The 20172-nt window shown below is 42.0% G+C and overlaps 1 protein-coding gene across 1 annotated transcript; it reads left to right on the forward strand.

Annotated features, from left to right (window-relative positions):
* Window positions 1–5274: 5274 nt before the first annotated feature.
* Window positions 5275–20086, forward strand: DCTN2 (dynactin subunit 2). Its single transcript, XM_074269883.1, has 14 exons — window positions 5275–5560; window positions 7660–7728; window positions 15947–16043; window positions 16309–16370; window positions 16631–16729; window positions 16874–17034; window positions 17174–17324; window positions 17655–17720; window positions 18167–18205; window positions 18361–18438; window positions 18527–18598; window positions 18885–18987; window positions 19108–19199; window positions 19652–20086. The coding sequence occupies exons 1-14, from the start codon at window positions 5525–5527 to the stop codon at window positions 19736–19738; spliced, it is 1212 nt and encodes a 403-aa protein (XP_074125984.1). The 5' UTR covers window positions 5275–5524; the 3' UTR covers window positions 19739–20086.
* Window positions 20087–20172: the final 86 nt, after the last annotated feature.

Consider the following 20172-nt stretch of genomic DNA (forward strand, 5'->3'; position numbering starts at 1 on the left):
ATATTTAACATGTATAAGACTGCCTGCCATCTAGGGGAGGTGGTGGAGGGAGGGAAGGGAAAAGTCGGAGCAGAAGTGAGTGCAAGAGATAATGTTGTAAAAAATCACCCATGCATATCAATGCATGTCAATAAAAAGTTATAATAATAATAAAAAAAATTCTTAAGACTGATGATTCATGTGCAAAAATGTGGCAGCCTTTTTTTAGTGTCAAGAAACTGGAAACTAAGTAAATGTCCATTAGTTGGAGAATATCTGAATAAGTTATGGTATATGAATATCATGAAATATTATTGTTCTATAAGAAATGATCAGGAGGATGATTTCAGAGAAGGCTAAGTGAAATGAGCAGAACCAAGATAACATTGTATACAACAACCACAAGATTATGATGATCAACTCAGATGGACATGGTTCTTTTCAACAATGAGAAGATTCAGGCCAGTTCCAATGGTCTTGTGATTGAGAGAGCCATCTGCATCCAGAGAAAGAACTGTGGGTACTGAATATGGATCAGAACTCTTTTTGGTTTTGTTTGCTTGCATTTTGTTTTCTTCCTAAATTTTTTTTCCTTTTGGATCTGATTTTTCTTGTACAGAATGACAATTGTGGAAATATCTATAGAAGAATTGCTCATGCTTAACATATATTGGATTACTTGCCATCTAGGGAAAGGGGTGGAGGGAAGAAAGGGAAAAAAAATGGAACACAAGATTTTGCAAGGGACAAAGCTGAAAATTATCTTTGCATATGTTTTGAAAATTAAAAGCTTTAACAATTAAAAAAAAAGACTTTCCTGGTGGTTGTTGTTTTTTTAAATAATGACAAGTACCTTTCTTCCCTCCCATTCCTACTTCTCAAATACACATACAGTGAAAAACAAAAACAAAAACAAAAACTAAAACCTTATAATACATACGTATAATCAAGTGAACAGCTTACAGCATTGGATGTGTGTGTGTGTGTGTGTGTGTGTGTGTGTGTATGTGTTTGTGTGTGTGTATCTCAAATTGCATTCTGAATCTATCATCTTTCTATTAGGAGGCAGGTGGAATATTCCTCTGGAATCATGATTGGTCATTTCACTGATTAGAATTCTTAAGTCTTTCAGAGTTGTTTGTCCTTAAAAGTATTGTTGCTATATAAATTGTTCTTCTGGTTTTGCTCACTTTACTCTGCATCAGTTCATACATGTCTTTCCCTTTCCATTCTATCTGGGTCAATTTCCTCCTCTATAAGGGGAAGAGTTTAGACAAAAATCCTTACAACAATATGTATAGTCAAACGAAACAAGTTCCAGCTTTAGGTATGAATAAGGATAAAAAATGTATTCAATATGTATTCTGGGTTTGCCAATTTTTTGTCAAGAGATTGATATTGTGTTTGTTTTGTTTTGTTTTTAACTAAGAAGTTTTAAATCTGAGGGAGATTTTCTTAAAGTGATTTTATTACAAAATGAATAATTTTGATTATATTAAATTAGGAAGTTTTTGTGCAAATAAAATCAATGCAGACAAGATTAGAAAGGAAGGAGAAAACTGAGGGAAAAAATCTTACATCTAAGGGTTCTGATAAAGGTCTCATTTCTAAAATATATAGAGAACTGACTCAAATTTATAAAAACACAAGCCATTCTCCAATTGATAAATGGTCAAAGAATATAAACAGACAATTTTCAGCTGGAGAAATTAAAACCATTTATAGTCATATGAAAAGGGGGTTCTAAATCACAGAGAAATGCAACTCAAGACAACTCTGAGGTACCACTACACACCTCTCAGAATGGCTAAAATGACAGGAAAATATAATGATAAATGTCGAAGGGGATGTGGGAATACTGGGACACTAATGCATCATTGGTGGAGTTGTAAACTGAGCCAAACATTCTGGAGAGCAATTTGTGGAACTATGCCCAAAAAGCTATCAAATGGTGCAAACTCTTTGATCCAGCAGTGTTTCTACTAAGCCTATATCCCAAAGAGATCATAAAGGAAGGAAAAGTACCTACATGTGCAAAAATGTTTGTGGCAGCCCTTTTTTGTGATGGTAAAGAACTAGAAACTGAATGGATGACCATCATTTGGGGAATGGCTGAATAAGTTATGGCATATGAATGTTATGGAATATTATTGTTCTGTAAGAAATGATCAGCAGAATGAATACAGTGAGACCTGGAGAGACTTACATGAACTGATGCTGAGTGAAGTGAATAGAACCAAAAGAACATTGTACACAGCAACAATAAGATTATGATCAATTCTGACTGATGTGGCTCTTTTCAACAATGAGGTGATTCAGGGTAATTCCAATAGACTTGTGATGGAGTGAGCCATCTGCATCCAGAAAGAGGACTATCAGGATTGAATGTGGACCACAACATAGTATTTTCACTTTTTTTGTTGTTCTTTGCTTGCTTTTTATTTTCTTTCTCATCCCCTCTCCCCCGTTTGTTCTGTTTTTTTCTTGTGCAGCACAATAAATGGAAATATGTTTAGAAGAACTGTACATGTTTAACATATATTGGATTGCTAATTCTCTAGGGGAGAAGGGAGGGAGAAGGGAGGGAGAACAATTTGGAACACAAGATTTTGCAAGAATAAATGTTGAAAACTATTCTTTGTATGTATTTTTTTCCATTTTTATTTTTTAAATTAATTTTATAATTATAATTTTTTGACATTACATATGCATGGGTAACTTTTTTACAGCATTATCCTTTGTACTCACTTCTTTTCCAAATTTTCCCCTCCCTCCCCTAGATGACAGGCAATCCCATACATGTTACATATGTAACAGTATATCCTAGATATATGTATGTAAAACCGCGTTTCTTGTTGCATGGTAAGAATTGGATTCGGAAGGTATAAGTAACTTGGACAGAAAGACAATAGTGCAAACAGTTTACACTCATTTCCCAGTGTTCCTTCTCTGGGTGTAGCTGATTCTGTCCATCATTGATCAACTGGAATTGGATTAGCTCTTCTCTATGTTGAAGATATCCACTTCCATCAGAATACATCCTCATACAGTATCCTTGTTGAAGTGCACAATTACCTCCTAGTTCTGCTCATTTCACTCAGCATCAGTTGATGTAAGTCTCTCCAGGCCTCTCTGTATTCCTCCTGCTGGTCATTTCTTACAGAACAATAATATTCCATAACATTCATATGCCATAGTTTACCCAACCATTCTCCAAGTGATGGACATCCATTCATCTTCCAGTTTCTAGCCACTATGAAAAGGGCTGCCACAAACATTTTGGCACATACAGGTCCCTTTCCCTTCTTTAGTATTTCTTTGGGATATAATTCCAATAATAGCAATGCTGGGTCAAAGGGTATGCACAGTTTGACAACTTTTTGGGCATAGTTCCAAATTGCTCTCCAGAATGGCCGGATTCTTTCACAACTCCACCAGCAATGCATCAGTGTCCCAGTTTTCCCACATCTCCTCCAACATTCATCATTATTTGTTCCTGTCATCTTAGCCTTTGTATGTATTTTGATAATAAAAAGCTATTTAAAATAAAAAAAAATAAAAAATAATTTATTTCGATATGATGGATTTTCTTTATAATCCTATGTATTTATTTTATTCATTTAAAAATATTATTCTGAGGGGAGCCCTGAATGTCTTTTTTTTAAAGCACTTTTGAAGTGGTTTATTTCAAAGAACTTTGCAAAAGTATCTCATTTTATCTGAATAACAACTTTGGGAGATAGGTGCTAGTATCATCCCAGCTTTACAGATGAGAAAACCAGGCTTAAAGAAGTTAAGTGATTGGGGGCAGCTAGGTGGCGCAGTGAACAGAGCACCAGCCCTGAATTCAGGAGGACCCGAGTTCAAATCTGATCTCATACTTAACACTTCCTGCCTGTGTGACCCTGGGCAAGTCACTTGACCCCAGCCTCAAGAAAAAAAAAAAAAGGCATAAAGATAATAAGTGTCTCAAGCTATATTTAAACTCAGCTCAGGTCTCTCCTGATTCCAGGTATAGCACTCTATTCACTTTTCTACTTATCTGTCTATAAAATGAAATCTCTCCTTCAAAGGAGAGATTGCTGTATTAAATATATTAAATGCTTTCTAGCTTGTCTATTGACAACCTGGATGATCTGGGATAGTAAAAACCACAACAATATTGTTTAAAGTTTGCAAAGTATTTTACATGCATTTTGTCATTTTTTATTTCATATTTTTATTGCTTCCCAGTGACGTAAAATAATTTTTAACATTTTGCCTGATTATACCCGTACATTAAATTTTAATACACATATATGAATCATGTTGAGAAAGAAAAAAAAAAAAAAAAACAGAACAAAAGAGAAAAACCACGAGGAAAAAAAAAACAAGGAAAAAAAAGTGAGCATAGCATGTGCTGGTTTACATTCAGAATCCATAGTTCTCTCTCTAGATCAAGATGGCATTTTCTGTCCAAAGTCTGTGGGATTGCTTTGGAGCACTGAGCCGCTGAGAAGAGCCAGGTCCCTCATAGTTGATCACAGGACCAGCTTGCTGTTACTGGGTACAATGTATTATTCCTGGTTCTGTTTGTTTCGCTCAGCATCAGTGCGTGCAAATCTTTCCAGGCCTTTCTAAAGTCCGCCTGTTCCCTATTTGTTCCCTATTTGTTAAAGAGCAATACTCCGTTACTTCCGTCCTCCATAACTTATTCACCCAGTTGATGTAAGGTCCAGTTTCTCTCACTCGGTTTAATTTTAGCGCCTCCTTTCTGAGATTATCTTCTCTTTCTTGTTCCTACGGAGTTCTCCCACACGGACTGCGAGCCTCGGGGAAGCACAGTCTGCCTTTGTTTCAGAGTTTGCTGTTCACTTGTGTCCCGCTCTTCAATACCCCATTTGGGTGGGGTTTCTGGCAGACACTGGAGGGTTTGCCACTTCTTTCTCCAGCTCGTTTGACAGGTGAGAAAATGGAGGCAAACAGGGTCAGTAACTAGCCCAGGGTCACGCTATTAGTAGCCACTTTTAACCTCGGTTCTTCCTGACTCTAGGCTCTGGCTCGATCCCCTGAGTCGCCTAGCTGCTCTATGGGCTAAATAAATGCCTCGGTTTGCGCAGTCAAAAAAGGAGTCTGCTTTTTCGTTTAAATGATTCGCCTTCTAGCTGTACATCCATGATCCTGTTTCAAAGTCTTCAAAGGAAGCTAGTCTCCGATTAGCCCTCTAACTACACATCCCACAATCCTAGTCGGCACCCTTTCCCCATTACCTCATCTCTTTGCCTCGTTTTTGCTAGCTTCCACCTCTCGGTTGGTGGCGGGGAAGCGACTGAGAGGCCTGAGTTCTCGCGAGATCAGCTTCTGCCTCTCTCGGCTCAGCCTACTCCCGACCGTTCTTTCGCGAGACTTCGTGCCCCTCAGCCGCCCCTGTCGCCGCATCTGACTAAACCCCGGACTGGGATCCCGACCGGCTTCTTCCGCGGGCAGAGCTTGAGGCTCGGCTCCGGCCCCGCCGAGGCCCCGGACCCCCCCCGCCCTGTCTTCCCTGCCCTCCTCTGCCACTGTCATGGCGGACCCCAAATACGCCGACCTTCCCGGCATTGTGAGTAGAGGGCCCGGACAGCCCCCGCCCCGCGGCCCGGCACGGTCCCTCCCTGGCCACACAGCCTGGCCACCGCCGGGGACCCGCCCGCGGGCGCCGGCTCGAGCGCCCCGGCTCGCGCGTGGGCCCCGACACGCCCCGGCCGCCCGGCGGGCGGCCCCATCCCTGCCGGACCTTCCCCCGGCACCCCCTCCCCCGTCCCGGGGCGCGGCCGGCACAGAGCGCTGAAGCAGTCAGAGCCGAGTCCCGGTCCTGCCTGGCTCCCTGGCTCCCCACGCACCGCGGGCAAGTCACGGAACCTGCTTTGGACCGCCGGTCCTGCCTCGGTTAAACCAGGGGATTGCTCTAGCTGCTTTCCCAAAGCTCCCCCCTGTGGCTTCAGTCTGTGCCTCCGTCCTCCCCCGGGGCCAGCGGTAGGCCGGCCGCCTCTCCGCAGCTTCTTCCCGGCCTCCGCTTTAAATCACTGCTTCTTAACCTCGGTCCCTGAACTGTTGTTCTGCATTTTGATAACTATAGAATTGATTCCTTTGTAATCCTAAGTATTTAAAAAACTGTAGATTCATAGGTTTCATCAAACTGTCAAAGCTGTTTGTGATACAAAAAAAAATTAAGAAACACCCGCCCTTCTTTCTCCCTCCCCCCTTCCAAACCCGTCCAAGGATTCCCCCCCTTCCTCCTGTCAGATCTTCCCTCCAGGCTTCTGTCTCCACCCATCCTCCTTGTTTTGTAGCCCTCGCCTGAGTATTCTGACCACTTAGCTCCCTACATGAGCTCCTTTCTGTCTACCTTTTTTTTTTTTTTTTTCCATTTAATAAGCATTATTTTCTTCCCCTTTTCCCATTGGAAAAGGGGAAGGGAGGATAAAACCTTTATAACAAAATATGCATACTATTTTTTACAAGTATTTTTTTGGGGGGGGTAGGGTGAGATTAGGAGAGCCTGGAGGGAGAGAAAAGAGATGTTTGATATCTTTTAATTTTAATATCATAATGGTACCAAAAAATATGCAGTTAAACAAAAATCCCTATAGTAGCCTCCTCAAAAAGCGGTATATCCCATTCTTCCTCTGCAGTCCATCCCCTCTCTTTGAGGACGTGGATGGCATGGAATCTACCTCCTGGAATGCTAGCTGGTTGTTGTTGCATTGGTTACTTTTTAAATCAAAATAGGTTTGTCTTTACAATATTGTCATATAAATCGTTCACATTTATTGTCATATAAAAAGCTCTGTGAGAGCTTTCACCCTCCCTTTGTTTTCTTCTCTGTTAGTGTGCTCTTTCAGACTGCCAATAATTCTCTTACAATGTAGTTTTCTTAGACTATTCCTACACCCAAATTTCATCCACCCTCAACTTGTACCTTAGAAACTTGTCCCCTTCTCACAATAAAACTTGATTCCTTCCTCTTCTCCTATTAACCAGAAAGGATCCTCTTTTCCTATCTTGTCTTCCCACTCATTTCCATTGCATTCTGCCTCTCCTAAACTGTCCCTACCATTTCATATTTTCTATCTATTACCAATACGCCCCCCAGCCTCCTGTACCTGATATTTCACCAAAATGAAACAAATATTGACTCAACAGCCTTTGACACTCCCATATTATGATCTGTGTACTCCTTGCTGCCTATTTCCACTTTTGCCAGAAACTTAGGACTGACTAATGGTGGATATGAGGTTGGAGCAATGTTCATTCTCAGATTGGGTTTATAACTCTTTGTCTAAAACTCTAAAAACTGCCATCCCATAAAAATACATTTGATGTACCCTGTAGTTGTGCTGTTATCCCCATTGACACTAGTATGGTGAAAAGAGCTGTCCCTGTCCATCTCATGCTGTCTTCTCAGATTAGTCAAAAGTACAGTGCTTAACCCTCAGCTGCATACAGTCTCTTTGTCATAACTCACATTCATCTTCTACCATTTAGTTTCAGTTGCTTCAGCCACCAGCCTTGTGAAGGTTCCCTGGGCTAGGTGAAGGATAAGGGACAGGTGATATGGGAATCATCCTGTCTTCTCTATTAGCCATGATTAGTGGAATAAGGAAGGGAGTTGGTTGATACTTTGTCATGAAGTGGGTTGGTCACTTCTTCTACCTGCAGGCCAGAAATGAGCCAGATGTTTATGAGACCAGCGACCTCCCAGAGGACGACCAAGCAGAATTTGATTCGGTAAGACCATATGTTGCCCCACAAGTCCCTTGATACTTGACCTCTTATCCCCTTTGCTAATAAGCCACAACAAACAGCTGGTGTTCTAGTGTATTTTGAGTTGTTGGTCATAGAAAGCATTTAGACTTAACATTTAATCTGGAGCATGAAGGAGAAATACCAAAGACAGTTAATTCTGACCTACAAAACTCTAATCTTGAGTTCAGCTGGTACAATCTGAGCGAAATAACTGAGGTTAGGAAAAACTCATACTCCTGGGACTTGGTTATTGTTTAAAAACAAACATGAAACCTGAGATGCTATAAACTTTCCAAGGTTGAGTCATGTCTTCAGACAGTATTTCACTCAATATTCTCTTTCCTGGGAACTGGTGACTTACCTAGTGCAGAGCTTCATAGGTTGAAGAAAGGATTGTGGTTTTGGAGCTTTTTACAGAGAATGGGGAAAGGTCATGATAAAGAAAGATTACAGAGGAATTGATTCATTTAGCAAAGTTAAGAGAATTTTAAATGTAGGAAGATGTTCGGAGAAGAGAGATGATATGGGGAAAACTGTGGATGTGGTCCCGGACAACAGAACATTTAGCACATCATCTATTCAGGACTCCCTTATATAGAGAGCTTTGTGTAGTAGAAATGAAGAAATACAGTCCTTTTCAAGGAACACAGCCCAAAGAGTATATAAGACCTAACAAAGAAGTGCATATTAAAAGGTACAAACTAGGGTGAGGGTACCAAAAGCTATCTGATTAGTATATCTTGCCAGGGCAAGACAACCATCCATGACAAACAGTGGTGCCCTGAGAGGCCTATGGCACAGCCAGCAGTGTCCTGGTCTCTTATGTAGCTTGTTCAACCTTTGAAGATAGGTAGAATTGACCCTTCTTTATCTCTGAAAAAGAAACAGCAGGTTATTTCCCTCCCTTTTGTGGGGGGGATAAAGAATATGCTTAATTGTATTTATTAACACATTTATTATGTGTTTCTGGTATTCCTACCATGTCCTGGTCTAGAGTGAACAAAAAACAGTATGGCTTACCATCCTCAGGAGGCAGGCTTCATATATATATATATATATATGTATGAATCTTTTGGCTGTATTTGGGAGTTTTCTGGTCAATTGGGGGGGTGCTGAATGCTGGCTGATAATGTGTGGCTTGGCATACTCACTTTTTCCGTGTTTGGCTCTCCCACATGGCAGTAGCCCTTGATTTGCAAACAGACCTTATCTTCTACCCCACCCCACTTTCTGTGGTGTGTGTCTCTTGTGGCATCTCTCTCCCTAGTTGCTCGCATGTCATGTCCCAAAGCTACAGTCATATGGAGTTGGATGTAATGTGATGCAGTTGTCCAAAGAATAATGTGTGAGTGTGGCTGAAGCATCTTTTATTGCTCATGAGATATTCTTACCTGTCACTATAAAGGCTATTCTTAAAAGTCCTGCAAATTAGTCATCTCTTTCCTCTTTAAAGGTCATAAGTGGGAGGTGCCGAGCACATCACCATAATGCCACAATTCAGGAATTCTGCCAGTTTCAGTTTTGGCCTGTTTAGAATCTAGAAGAAATGTTAAGTTTTCATGGAGAGATACTGAATGGGACTCTACTGATGACCAATAAATTCAAGGACAGAAATACATTTCAGAGGAACCCTACCAAGATGAAAAATAGTGATTTTTTTCTTTTGAAGTATTCCTAGTGTCCAAGGAAGTTTCTCCTTAAGAAGCAGAGCCACTGAGCCGAGGGTAACATGCCTGGCTATGCCTCACTAGCCAAGGAATAGGCTTAATAGGCTGATAAGTACCTGAGAAAGAAGAGCCAAAAAAGATGTCCATTCCTGGTCAGCTGTTTCTCCCCCAGATAGAACATAAATAGGTCTTTTCCAGACTCCAATAATCTCTTACAGCAAATAAGAAAGATGAGTAATAATACTTATTTCCCTGAATCCTTTGTTCAGTATCCATGAATAACAGGGCTAGGAAACTGGGGAAATGATGACATAAGTTTACTTGCTTTCCCTCAACATTCCTTTTAGTGACTCTAGCACTGAAAGTAGAGAAATAAGTATGCCTTCAGCTGCTTTAGGAGTGGCCAAGGCTTTGGATGTTTTCTGCCATAAAGCTAATGCATCTGATTACAGCTTGTCCCTTTGGACCCTGGAGAGATGGTTTGAAAATGAAGCCAAGTAATGGCTCCACTTCTGTTTTTAATTCAGATTTAAATTTGTAATGAGATGTGTATGAATTAAAATTTCAGCAATTTTAATTTCTTTGATAGCTGTACTTCTCCCAGTGTCTGTCTCCTTAAAAGATATAAGGTGGGAGAAAGGCACACATTATCATCATTATTGAGTCTCTCACATAAATTCATATAAAGCCCCTATTCCACTACCCTAAGTAATGGTATTCTCTAATTCGATCTCCAGACTTTTGATTAAAGGAACAATGAAGTAGCTTTAGCATGAGTAACATCAATATGGTAACATCTATTAGTTCATTGTAAATGAAACTTTGTCTGGCCCAGCGATCTTAAATTAAGCCACAAATAGTGATGGTGACTTAAATAAATAAAATGTATCCAGATTTTTATAATTGTTACTTCATAGTATACTTGGAAAAAATGTTGCTATTCTCAGAAAGCTGTCAGTGGAAAGGTATATAAATGGTCCTAAATTCTTCACAATGCATTGAAGTAACTTCAGCAAGAAATGATATTTCAAAACAGGAGCGAGCCCAGGGTGCTGGGCCAACTAAAGGGCCTTGCTGATCTAACCATATCACTCCTCTCATACTACAAGTTATCCTTCACTGCTCTGCAAACACAAGTTTGGTTTTCTCAGGCCAAGTTCCAAAATAATTGGGAGATGTATATTTTTTTTTTGGTAGGATTAAAAAAAAAAAATCGAGGAAAGTTAATTCCCTAAGGTAAACTCTATCTTCCACACTTTACCTGTCAGTACTTGACTTTAGCCTATGAATTGGTCTATTCATGGTTTTTGAATCTACTAGAGCAGGGAAGCAAGAGAAAATTAACATTCTTAACTAATAAGCACATAGGCCATATATAAGTCCTCAATGTCAGGTAATGGGAATCCTACTGTCCCCTTGCAAATTCTTGAGAGGGCTGTGGCATAGCCAATAGTTTCCTGGCCACTTAAATATAGCTTGTTCATACTCTGAGGAGGATGGGTAGGACTGACTGTTTTCCATCCCTGAAAAAGAAACAGCAGGTTGTTTCCCTCCCTTTGGTTTGGGGATACATAGAATATGCTTAATTGTGTTTATTAACTGTTGATGCACATGAACTTATCTAAGTTTTTCCTAATGCTTTCCCCCTCCCTCCTCACCACCTTGCCTGGACACTAGTTTGCACAAGTAAGACCATTCAGTGCTTCTACTTTGCATGCTTCTTGTTTTCCATCTTGCATGCCAGTGCATTGCCCCTTGTCCTTTTGTTATCACTAATCCTTAAACATCTGACTGGGTGACTTTGATGCCTGCCGGCCTCCTGTTTAAAGATGGTTAGTCAAGTTTTGGATATATAAGTCTAAGTGGATTACTATTGCCATTTCTCTTTGTGAGCATCTTAGTTCATACTATTAAATGGAAGATAGTACAAGGAGATAAAAGACTATCAATACATTTGGGTATGAGGATTCCATTGACTTAAGGGGCAGAAAATGGGAAAATAACACACTTCCTTTTCCCAGCCTATAAGGAGACCAGTAGATATAGAATAGCTTTGATCTATGTTTGGATCAAGGTCCTATCACTTCAGGCCAGTGCCTCTTTCTGCATCAAAGGAACATCTCTGGGAAATAACTACCAGGATTTTTAAGTTGTGTATGATAGAGATCCATGGAAATTTTTATTTCCCATATTGGCTTTCTCTAATTGCCCAGCACATTACCTCTTCTGAATGGAGGAACAGTTGGTATGTGTTTGGAATTGCAAATTAAATTTAATATCCACTTAAGCAGTTAAATCTTGGGTTTTGGAGGATAAAAATGAGGGAGAATCATATGTATTATAAAATCAAGTATAGTCTTTTTTATTATCTATGACACATCTTCATACATTATAAATTCTAAAAATAGCCTCAACCTTGGTCCCTAGAGTTTGAAGAGTGATTTAGAATTTGTTTAATTGTACCCCTCCTTTAGAATGAATAGTTTTCTTTGATTTTATAGGTAAACACTTTAAGTTATATTCTCCAGCAGTAACCACCATGCACCTATAGTTTACCTAGCTATTTCTTTGGTATCATACCAAAATCAGAACAAAGAGTGAGCTTTTGGCCTCCTCCTTTGATTCCTTAACTCATATTCACCACTACCAGCCACCCTACTCCCTGGTCCCCCAGCATTTGTGTAATCATTTGACCAAATGCCCCTGGTGAGTTTAAAGCTTGACTAGAGTGAGGAACAGAGGCATACGAAAAATCAAATGTCCCAACTGGGACCCATGATCAAGACATCTGAGACTTTTCAGTCAGGATGACTGGTATTTTATGCCTATTTGATCAATACAACCCCAGGTAATGGGAATTATGTATAAGATTTCATTCTCTCTCTGATACATCCTGGAGACATGATTTGAAAACTAACCCATCACTTGGTTATTTCCACTGGAAAGTTTTTGGTTTTTTTACCTCCTGATGTTCATTCTTCATGGTTTAGATTTGAACTTGGGCATTACTCCCTGATATCTATTTACTTTTCTCCCTGAGCCAGCTTTATGTCACTGGGACAAGGATGAGAAGGGCATGGTCTCTGGGTTTGCATGTGAGCACCTATGCAAGCTTTCCATCAAGGCTTTACCATTGAACCCTCCCCTTGCTAAGAGAGCAAAACTGAAAATGGAGCTCTAATTCAGGTTAAAGGGGGAACCTTGCCTGGGCCAGAAACAGGCACTAGAGGAAGTGACTGTGGAATGAGGAATTTGATCAGGATATAGCTATGCCTGAACTACACGGAGGAGACTTAAGATCCCAGACACCCATCCCTAAAATCTGCCCCTTTGGAACATCTTTAGGGATTTTGCACTCCCAGAGGTTCCTAATTCAGCAATTCCTGAGGACAGGAACCATCTATGGTAGCCTAGGTTTATAGCAACTGTCTTTGTTTATCCTTCCTCTCCTTCCGGAAATAGATAACAAGGGAATTTGGGAGCTGAATATTTAAGTTCTTTTGAACTTTGGTCTCCCCCAGCTAGTTCATCACAGCAAAATTAAGCTGGTTGATTCAAGGAACAAGGAAGTTATTTAGCAGTAACCAAAATTAGGTATTCATAGGACTGGGGGAATGAGAAAAGGATTGGAGTTAGGGACCATTTTACCACTACTTCAGCTGTAGCAGCAGCTGAGAAAATAAGTGTTTCACAGTTCTTCTCTCTTCCTTTGTCAGCAGCTGGCATCAGCTGTCCTGCCTAACCTGAACATTTGCTTCTCCCTTCCCTTATGCTGTCATCTTAACTGTCTTGTGCTCCCCAAGCCTCAGATACCAGGGTAGTAAGAAAACTCATGCCAGGGGCTAACCACTCAACCAGAGGCCTTTGGAATGGCCAAAGCATCTCCTTCACACCCTGCCATTCTTCTGGGCTACTATTTCTTCATTTATAAAGGGAGAAGTCCTTTCTAGCTCTGAAATGCTTTAATTCTTTTCCTTAACCCATGTCACTGGCTGATCATATTGAACTACTGATGTTCTATTTTTTTAGTAATCATCCTTTTACTTAAACTCCTATATAGCCTTGCCACCTTAGGGGAGGGTCGGGTCTTCCTATTTCCCACTCTTTTTGAGTATGTGGGAATCTCATTCATAATTAACTGTTACCAAGGTTTTGCTAAGCTTCCCTGGGGCCCTGTGGTACAGTATGTTTTAAGAGTATCATGTAGTGCATGTGACAATGTGCTAATAACAATTTTGTCTTTTTTTCCCCCCAATTTTCCCATTCCTTTTCCTCTTAACCTCTTTTGACTTTCTCACCTCTGGGGAAACCGCCAGGAGCTGGTAAGAAGCCTGACCTTTTGTCTGCTTTTTTAACGGGTGTGCTATGATGGGATGGGTGTACTTGCTGCCCTTTTGTCTTTACCAAACTTCTCATCCTTCCATTCCCTGCCCATATAGCTGACTTGAACTCAACCCCATCATTCTACTATCATCTTATATACCTCCTGGACCAATTTGATCTAAGATAGACCCTAGAATGTTAAGAGCATATTTACTGATATATGGGATAGGGTCCCTCAACACTGTTCTCCTGCCCCTTCTAGGGATAACACATACTTAAAAGAGGCTCCTGATGCCACAAAGTCACGCATATTGCTGTTCTAGACTCATTGTCAGTGCTGCTAGGTGAGGGGCAGGGCCCTACACTGAAGACTGCAGGTGAATTTTCTGTCTCATTCTATCTCACATCCAAGTCCCAAGCTGTAACAAGTTAGTGCTGATCTCTGTTCAGATATCGTAAGATTGAAATTCTCTGAGATTGGCAAATTTTTTACAACCCCCTCCCCTGCCCAAGGAATTCTCTCTCCTTGGACTGAAGGACTGTTACTCTTCAAACTTAAAATTTTTAATAGCGCTTTTAACTTCACTTTCCTTGCTAATCAGGGTCCTATCTAGGGAAGAAAGGAGGGGATTCAAGGGAGGACTAAAGAGAATATAGTTACCTCCATGCTTAAACTTTATCCTAGATGTTTCAGGAACTTTATTCCCTTAATTTGAGTTGTTTTCCAGTTACATGTTAGAGATCAGAGACCAAGATATTCATTGATTGGATACCTGGGATGTGGTAGTGCTTTGGGCACAACACCCCAGAAAGGACTGGAAAAAGGATGCTTTTGATCTCAAAAGTGTTTTTGTTTTTCTTCTGGTCCTGGGCTCTTGACCCTATGTTCTCTGTTCATCACAACTGCCCATGGCTTCCCCTGGAGAAGAGGTAAAGACAAAAGGTTAAATGTTTCTTTCCCTTAATGTACTTCCCATTCCCCCCCCCCACACTTTTTTTTTCCTTCCCATAAATCTGCCACTAATATTCTGGTTCCTTCTCTGACTAATCCCAAAGAATGGTAAGGTACTTGGTCAAGGATGGAGCTCTGAAGATCTGAGTTGCTTTCTCCCACCACTTCTCTATGTTCCACCCTCAGGTTGGAAGAGAAGGGAGAAAAAAAAATCTCTCTCTCCAAAATAAGATTAGCCAGGTTTAAAATACTGGCTGAAATCTGCTATACTATAGGGATGGATGTCAGACCTCTCAAGTATTTGGGGAGGAAACACTGTCCTATAAGACATTCGAATCAAGGAGTAGAGATGAAGGTAGATTACAGTATTACAGTGGGTTAACTACTTTTTCCATCTTAGGAGTTCGAACTGAATCTTTTTACTCATTTCGCATTCCTTCCACAGCAACATCCCCTTTCCTGAAAAGTCTTTGTAGCGAGGTTATTCCAGAATCAGCTTCAATCCATGAAAAGGCAACTTCCACTGGCATAAATCATGGATTCTGTCTGTGATTTATAGTTTTAGCTTTTCTCTGGATTGAACTGGACATCTTTTCTGCAGGCCAGGCATATAATGGGTTCTTGCTTCTGTGTTATTTTTCAGAAGACAATCCCATCTAAATTTCTCAATCTTATCTTGACAGATTAGGGAATGGCCATTGACACACACCACCCCCCTCAAATCCTAGGGAGCATTGCTCCAACTTTGGGCAGTACCAGCATGTTTTAATGCCTATACCAACAGTTAGCACTGCCTGCTAGCTTGTTATCCTTTTCATCCCTTTGTGACAAGCAGATTTGGGGTGAGACTAAGTTGTGTTACTAGATCTGGATTTGGGGGGAGGGCAGTATTTAGAATACACGCAGTGGCTTAGACAATACTGCAAGCTCCTGGAGTTTGTTGTTGAAAGTAGAGGAGATAATCTCTGTTATTCATTCCCAGCTGAAGCAAAGGATTGCTGTTTACAGAGAACTAAGGCTGTAGCTTTGGTACTAGATCCCTTGTTTCCGTATACATCTTCTTCAAACTGACAGGAAAGGAAAATTTATTTCCTCTCTTTGGACTGAGCTAGAAGCATCAAAGTGAAGAGTTGTTTTTTACCCTTTCCCCCAGTGAAGTAAAACACAGAGGGGACATTAATTGATAATTTGGGTGTGGAAGAGACTTTGGGTGAATGGTTTGGAAAGACTTCTTAGTCTAAAATACCTGTCTTTACAGGAGGAGCTGACAAGTACAAGTGTGGAACACATCATTGTCAACCCAAATGCCGCCTATGACAAATTCAAAGACAAAAGAGTGGGGACCAAGGGACTTGGTGAGGCCAGGCTTGGGTGTGGGATCAGACAGAAGGATTGATAAGGGTAAAACTAAAAATGAGATGGGTATGTGTTTGGGGGGGGAGGGGAGACAAGGCCCAGAATCGACCTCCTGCATTCTGTGGAATTAGTCCTGGAGAAGGCCCTTTTAAGGATCTCTGGTGGAAACAATTCTCCAAATCCCCTCTCTTTCCTGAGACTTAGAAGCTGTGACAAATGGGACAATTTTTCTGTTCCTTTCTCCTCTCTTTTCTTCCCATGCAGACTTTTCAGATCGTATTGGGAAAACCAAAAGAACAGGATATGAATCTGGAGAGTTTGAAATGGTTCGTAATGGGGGGGATTTCTCCTCTAGGGAGGCAATTAAAAGGGAGAATTTCAAATGTTACTCTGGTTGTTGAGGCTGCTTATTAAAAGGGACATCCATAAGTTGGTGTTGCTCTTTACCATGCTGTTATTCCAAGTCATCAATCTTGGGGATATTATGAACTAGTGATTGAGCATAACACTTTGTGATTGGATTCTGGGATTTGGGCAGTTCCCTGCCGTGAGGGATGTGACACCTCCTTTTGTTCCTGATCTCTAGCTTGGAGAGGGACTGGGACTGAAGGAGACACCTCAACAAAAGTACCAGCGACTGCTACATGAGGTGCAAGAATTAATGACTGAGGTGGAAAAGATAAAGGTATTTTACTAGCCTCCATCTGCACCCCTACCCTCACCCCAGGCCTTTGTCCCTTTGACCATGGGAGAAAGAGGGAAGATACCTGGAACCATATTCAAGACTAGAAAGAAATGACTGACCAATTTTTACCTCTTCCTCTCTCAGACAACAGTGAAAGAATCAGCTGCTGAGGAGAAGCTGACCCCTGTGGTGTTGGCCAAACAGCTGGCTGTTCTGAAGCAGCAGCTTGTTGCTTCCCACTTAGAGAAACTGCTGGGACCTGATGCTGCCATCAACCTTACTGACCCTGATGGAGCCCTGGCCAAGTGAGTACCCCGGGCTAGCTAGCCTTTGCAAGCCCAGGCTGCAGCTGTGGTGGGGAACAGAGAACTAAAAGAAAGTCACACTTGTGCTCCTGCCCCACATGTGAAGTGATTTCTTGTTTATCTTTTCTCCTTGGCCTAGTCGTCTACTGGTGCAGTTGGAGGCAGCAAAGAGCAGCAAAGGAGTTGGGGTAGGGGGCAAGGATGCTGCTGGGCCCCCCTCTGACAGCAGCTTGGTCACTTATGAGCTTCATTCTCGGCCTGAGCAAGACAAGTTCTCCCAGGCTGCCAAGGTGAGTGGCCAGAATAATCACTCTGCTCCATGGCAGACAGAGAAGCTAAGTCTAGCTTGTATATTTCTATGTCAATGAATATGATAACTCCCAGCGTTTGGCACTTAGGGCCAATTAGTTTGGCAGAATCTGACTAGCTGGGGATGTAATAAACTATACTGGGTGGGGCAGCAATTTTCCATGGAGGTTCTATATAGAATTACCTCAGGGTTGGATTGTAGATTCAGTCAGTGGCCGGGAAACGGGTCTCATTCTTCCAGTTTTACAGTAATAAGGGGGCCACCCCTTCCTCTAGTTTAGGGGAGTCTCTTACCCTTGCTTTCACTACAGGTTGCAGAGCTTGAAAAACGGCTGTCAGAGCTGGAGGCAACAGTGCGCTGTGACCAGGACCCTCAGGTCAGATACTCTCATGCCCTGCCAGAGCCTTTCCTTGTTTCCCACAACCAATACAGGAAGGTCAGGAGTCTATATTCTTGGAACTGAGAAAGGGGGGGTGGGGGGGATATAGTACCCTACTGTGCCAGGCAGTGTTCTAAAGCACTTTTTACAAAAAATTCTCCCAACAACCCTGGGAGGTAGGTGCTGCTATTAACCCCATTTCACATACAGGGCAACAGGTTAAGTAACTTGTCCAGTCACACAGTGATAAACACCTGAGGCTAAATTTGAATTCAGCTCTTCCTAACCCTTGGCCCAGTATTCTACCTCCGGCACATCAGCTGCCTCTAAGGGTATAAGAAACCTGTTTTCAAAGTCCAGCAAAGGTGGGAATGCCAAAATGGAAGGTGGTAGTGATAACAGAAAATGGAGGTATCGCTCATTCTTCCCATCTCTCCTTCTAGAATCCCTTGTCTGCAGGTCTGCAGGGATCCTGCCTGATGGTAAGCAGGGAGGGAACTATATGCACTATCAGGATTCTGGAGGAATTGGTTTTCTCTGAGGATTAGCTAGTCAAATTTCTGGCTGCAAGTTCATTTATCTTAGTGATGGCCAGAGTATATATTCATAATCTCTGGCCCTCTCCTCATTTCCCCAGGAAACAGTGGAGCTGTTGCAGGCAAAGGTGAGCACCCTGGACCTTGCTGCTTTGGATCAGGTAGAAGCAAGACTACAGGTACTCATCGGGAGAGCTGGCAGTGTTATAAGCATTGATGGTAAGAGTTATTTTTGTCTTCATTGCCTGTCATTATTTGTGCTTTCAGAGTGTCCTGGGGAAGGTGAATGAGATTGCTAAGCATAAAGCTGCTGTAGAGGATGCAGATACACAAAGCAAGGTCAGAGCCACTCCCCTGCCCCATTATTTCCCTACCGTATCTCACTGGAGGCAGATGGGGTGCACACACCCAGCCCTTTTGCCCACTGCCTTCTGTCTCAGGTGTCTCGTTGGCTGTTGCTGGGCTCAGCCCCACTTCTTCTCTGTGTCACCAGAAATATCACTTCCATCATGAGCCAAACCAGGCCTCACTGCATGGGAAGCATCATTGCTTGCTTCTGCTTCCTAGCAGGCAGTGCAGTCACTGTCCACGCCCTCAGAATTCCTCCTGTTTCTCAATTTCTCAGGTACATCAGTTGTATGAGACAGTTCAACGCTGGAGTCCCATTGCTGCTACACTTCCTGAGCTAGTACAGCGACTTGTAACCATAAAGCAGCTGCATGAGCAAGGTGGGGAGCCTGGACCAGGAGGGCACTGGGAGGGATGTGGGAAGTGAGCAGTGGAACCTTTTGGTCCCTTCCCGAGGCGTGCTACCAAATCCTAATATTGGTCTTCACTTCTAATTGTAGCTATGCAGTTTGGTCAACTCCTGACACATCTGGACACCACCCAGCAGATGATCGCTGGTTCTCTCAAGGACAATGCTGCCCTACTGGCTCAGGTTTGTATCTTCTAACAAAGCATACTCCTGTGCTCTCCCTATCTTGATGTATATAGATGAGACTCTTAGTCCATCCTTCAAGCCCAAGGCTGAAAGTCCCTTTGCTTATCTCTCTCTTACTTTTCACACCATAACTTTGTTCGATGGGTTTGGACAAGTTGTAGCCAATTCCATTTCCTGTAGCATTGGTGGGGAATGAGGAGACCGTGGTATTAGTTCTGTGTCTGCCATTTAGCTCCATGATTTTTTAAGCAAGTCTCTTCATTTCTTTGGGTTTTGTTTCTTCACCTGTAAAGTGAGGTTAGACCAGATGAGGTCTCTTCCAGTTCCAGAATTGTATGATGGGTTACATTCCATTTCTTTGCCTTCTCCAGTCAGACGTTTCCAGCATCTTAAAAGTATTCCTTCGCAGGCTATGACAAGAAGTTACTGAGCTCATCATTCATTTCTAGGTGCAGGCCACTATGCGTGAGAATCTGGTCACGGTGGAGGGAAACTTTGCCAGCATCAACACACGAATGAAGAAACTAGGGAAGTGAACAGAAGTGGGGGGGCAGTCTCTGTGGGTGTGTATCCTGTACTTATCAACTCAAGTATGGCTGTGCTCCCTCCTTCCTTAATTATAAAAATCCCAGGTCCCCCTCTCCTTGGAAAGGAGAGGACCTCCTGCATGTGGAGTGTATAGCCCGTTGATAACATTAACCAGTGGTGGTCAAAGGGAAGCATCTCCTCTTAGCTCCTGGAAATGGGGGGAGGGGCATAGAAATAGCCATCTTCCTAACCCATGTATAACACTGCTTTACTGGGATGTGGTGGGAGTAGGGGTACGCAGCTGCTCTGTGACTAACTGTACAACTTTCTGATCATTAAATGCTGTTGTGCCGTAAGTAGCCCGTGCGGTTTTCTAGCAAGGTAACTTCACCGAGAGTTAGTCATGTCTACCCCGTGTCCAGGAAAACCAATGTGGATGGCA

Source organism: Sminthopsis crassicaudata, chromosome 5 (assembly GCF_048593235.1).
Source record: "Sminthopsis crassicaudata isolate SCR6 chromosome 5, ASM4859323v1, whole genome shotgun sequence".
Classification (NCBI taxonomy): domain Eukaryota; kingdom Metazoa; phylum Chordata; class Mammalia; order Dasyuromorphia; family Dasyuridae; genus Sminthopsis; species Sminthopsis crassicaudata.

What these genes read in the sequence shown, in the direction of transcription:
- DCTN2 (XM_074269883.1), top strand. Translation starts at nt 5,525, where the DNA reads ATGGCGGACCCCAAATACGCCGACCTTCCCGGCATT. An exon ending in CCTGATGGAGCCCTGGCCAA is followed by an intron (nt 17,035 to 17,173) that starts GTGAGTACCCCG and finishes TCCTTGGCCTAG; the next exon opens with TCGTCTACTGGTGCAGTTGG. An exon ending in AAAGCAGCTGCATGAGCAAG is followed by an intron (nt 18,988 to 19,107) that starts GTGGGGAGCCTG and finishes TTCTAATTGTAG; the next exon opens with CTATGCAGTTTGGTCAACTC.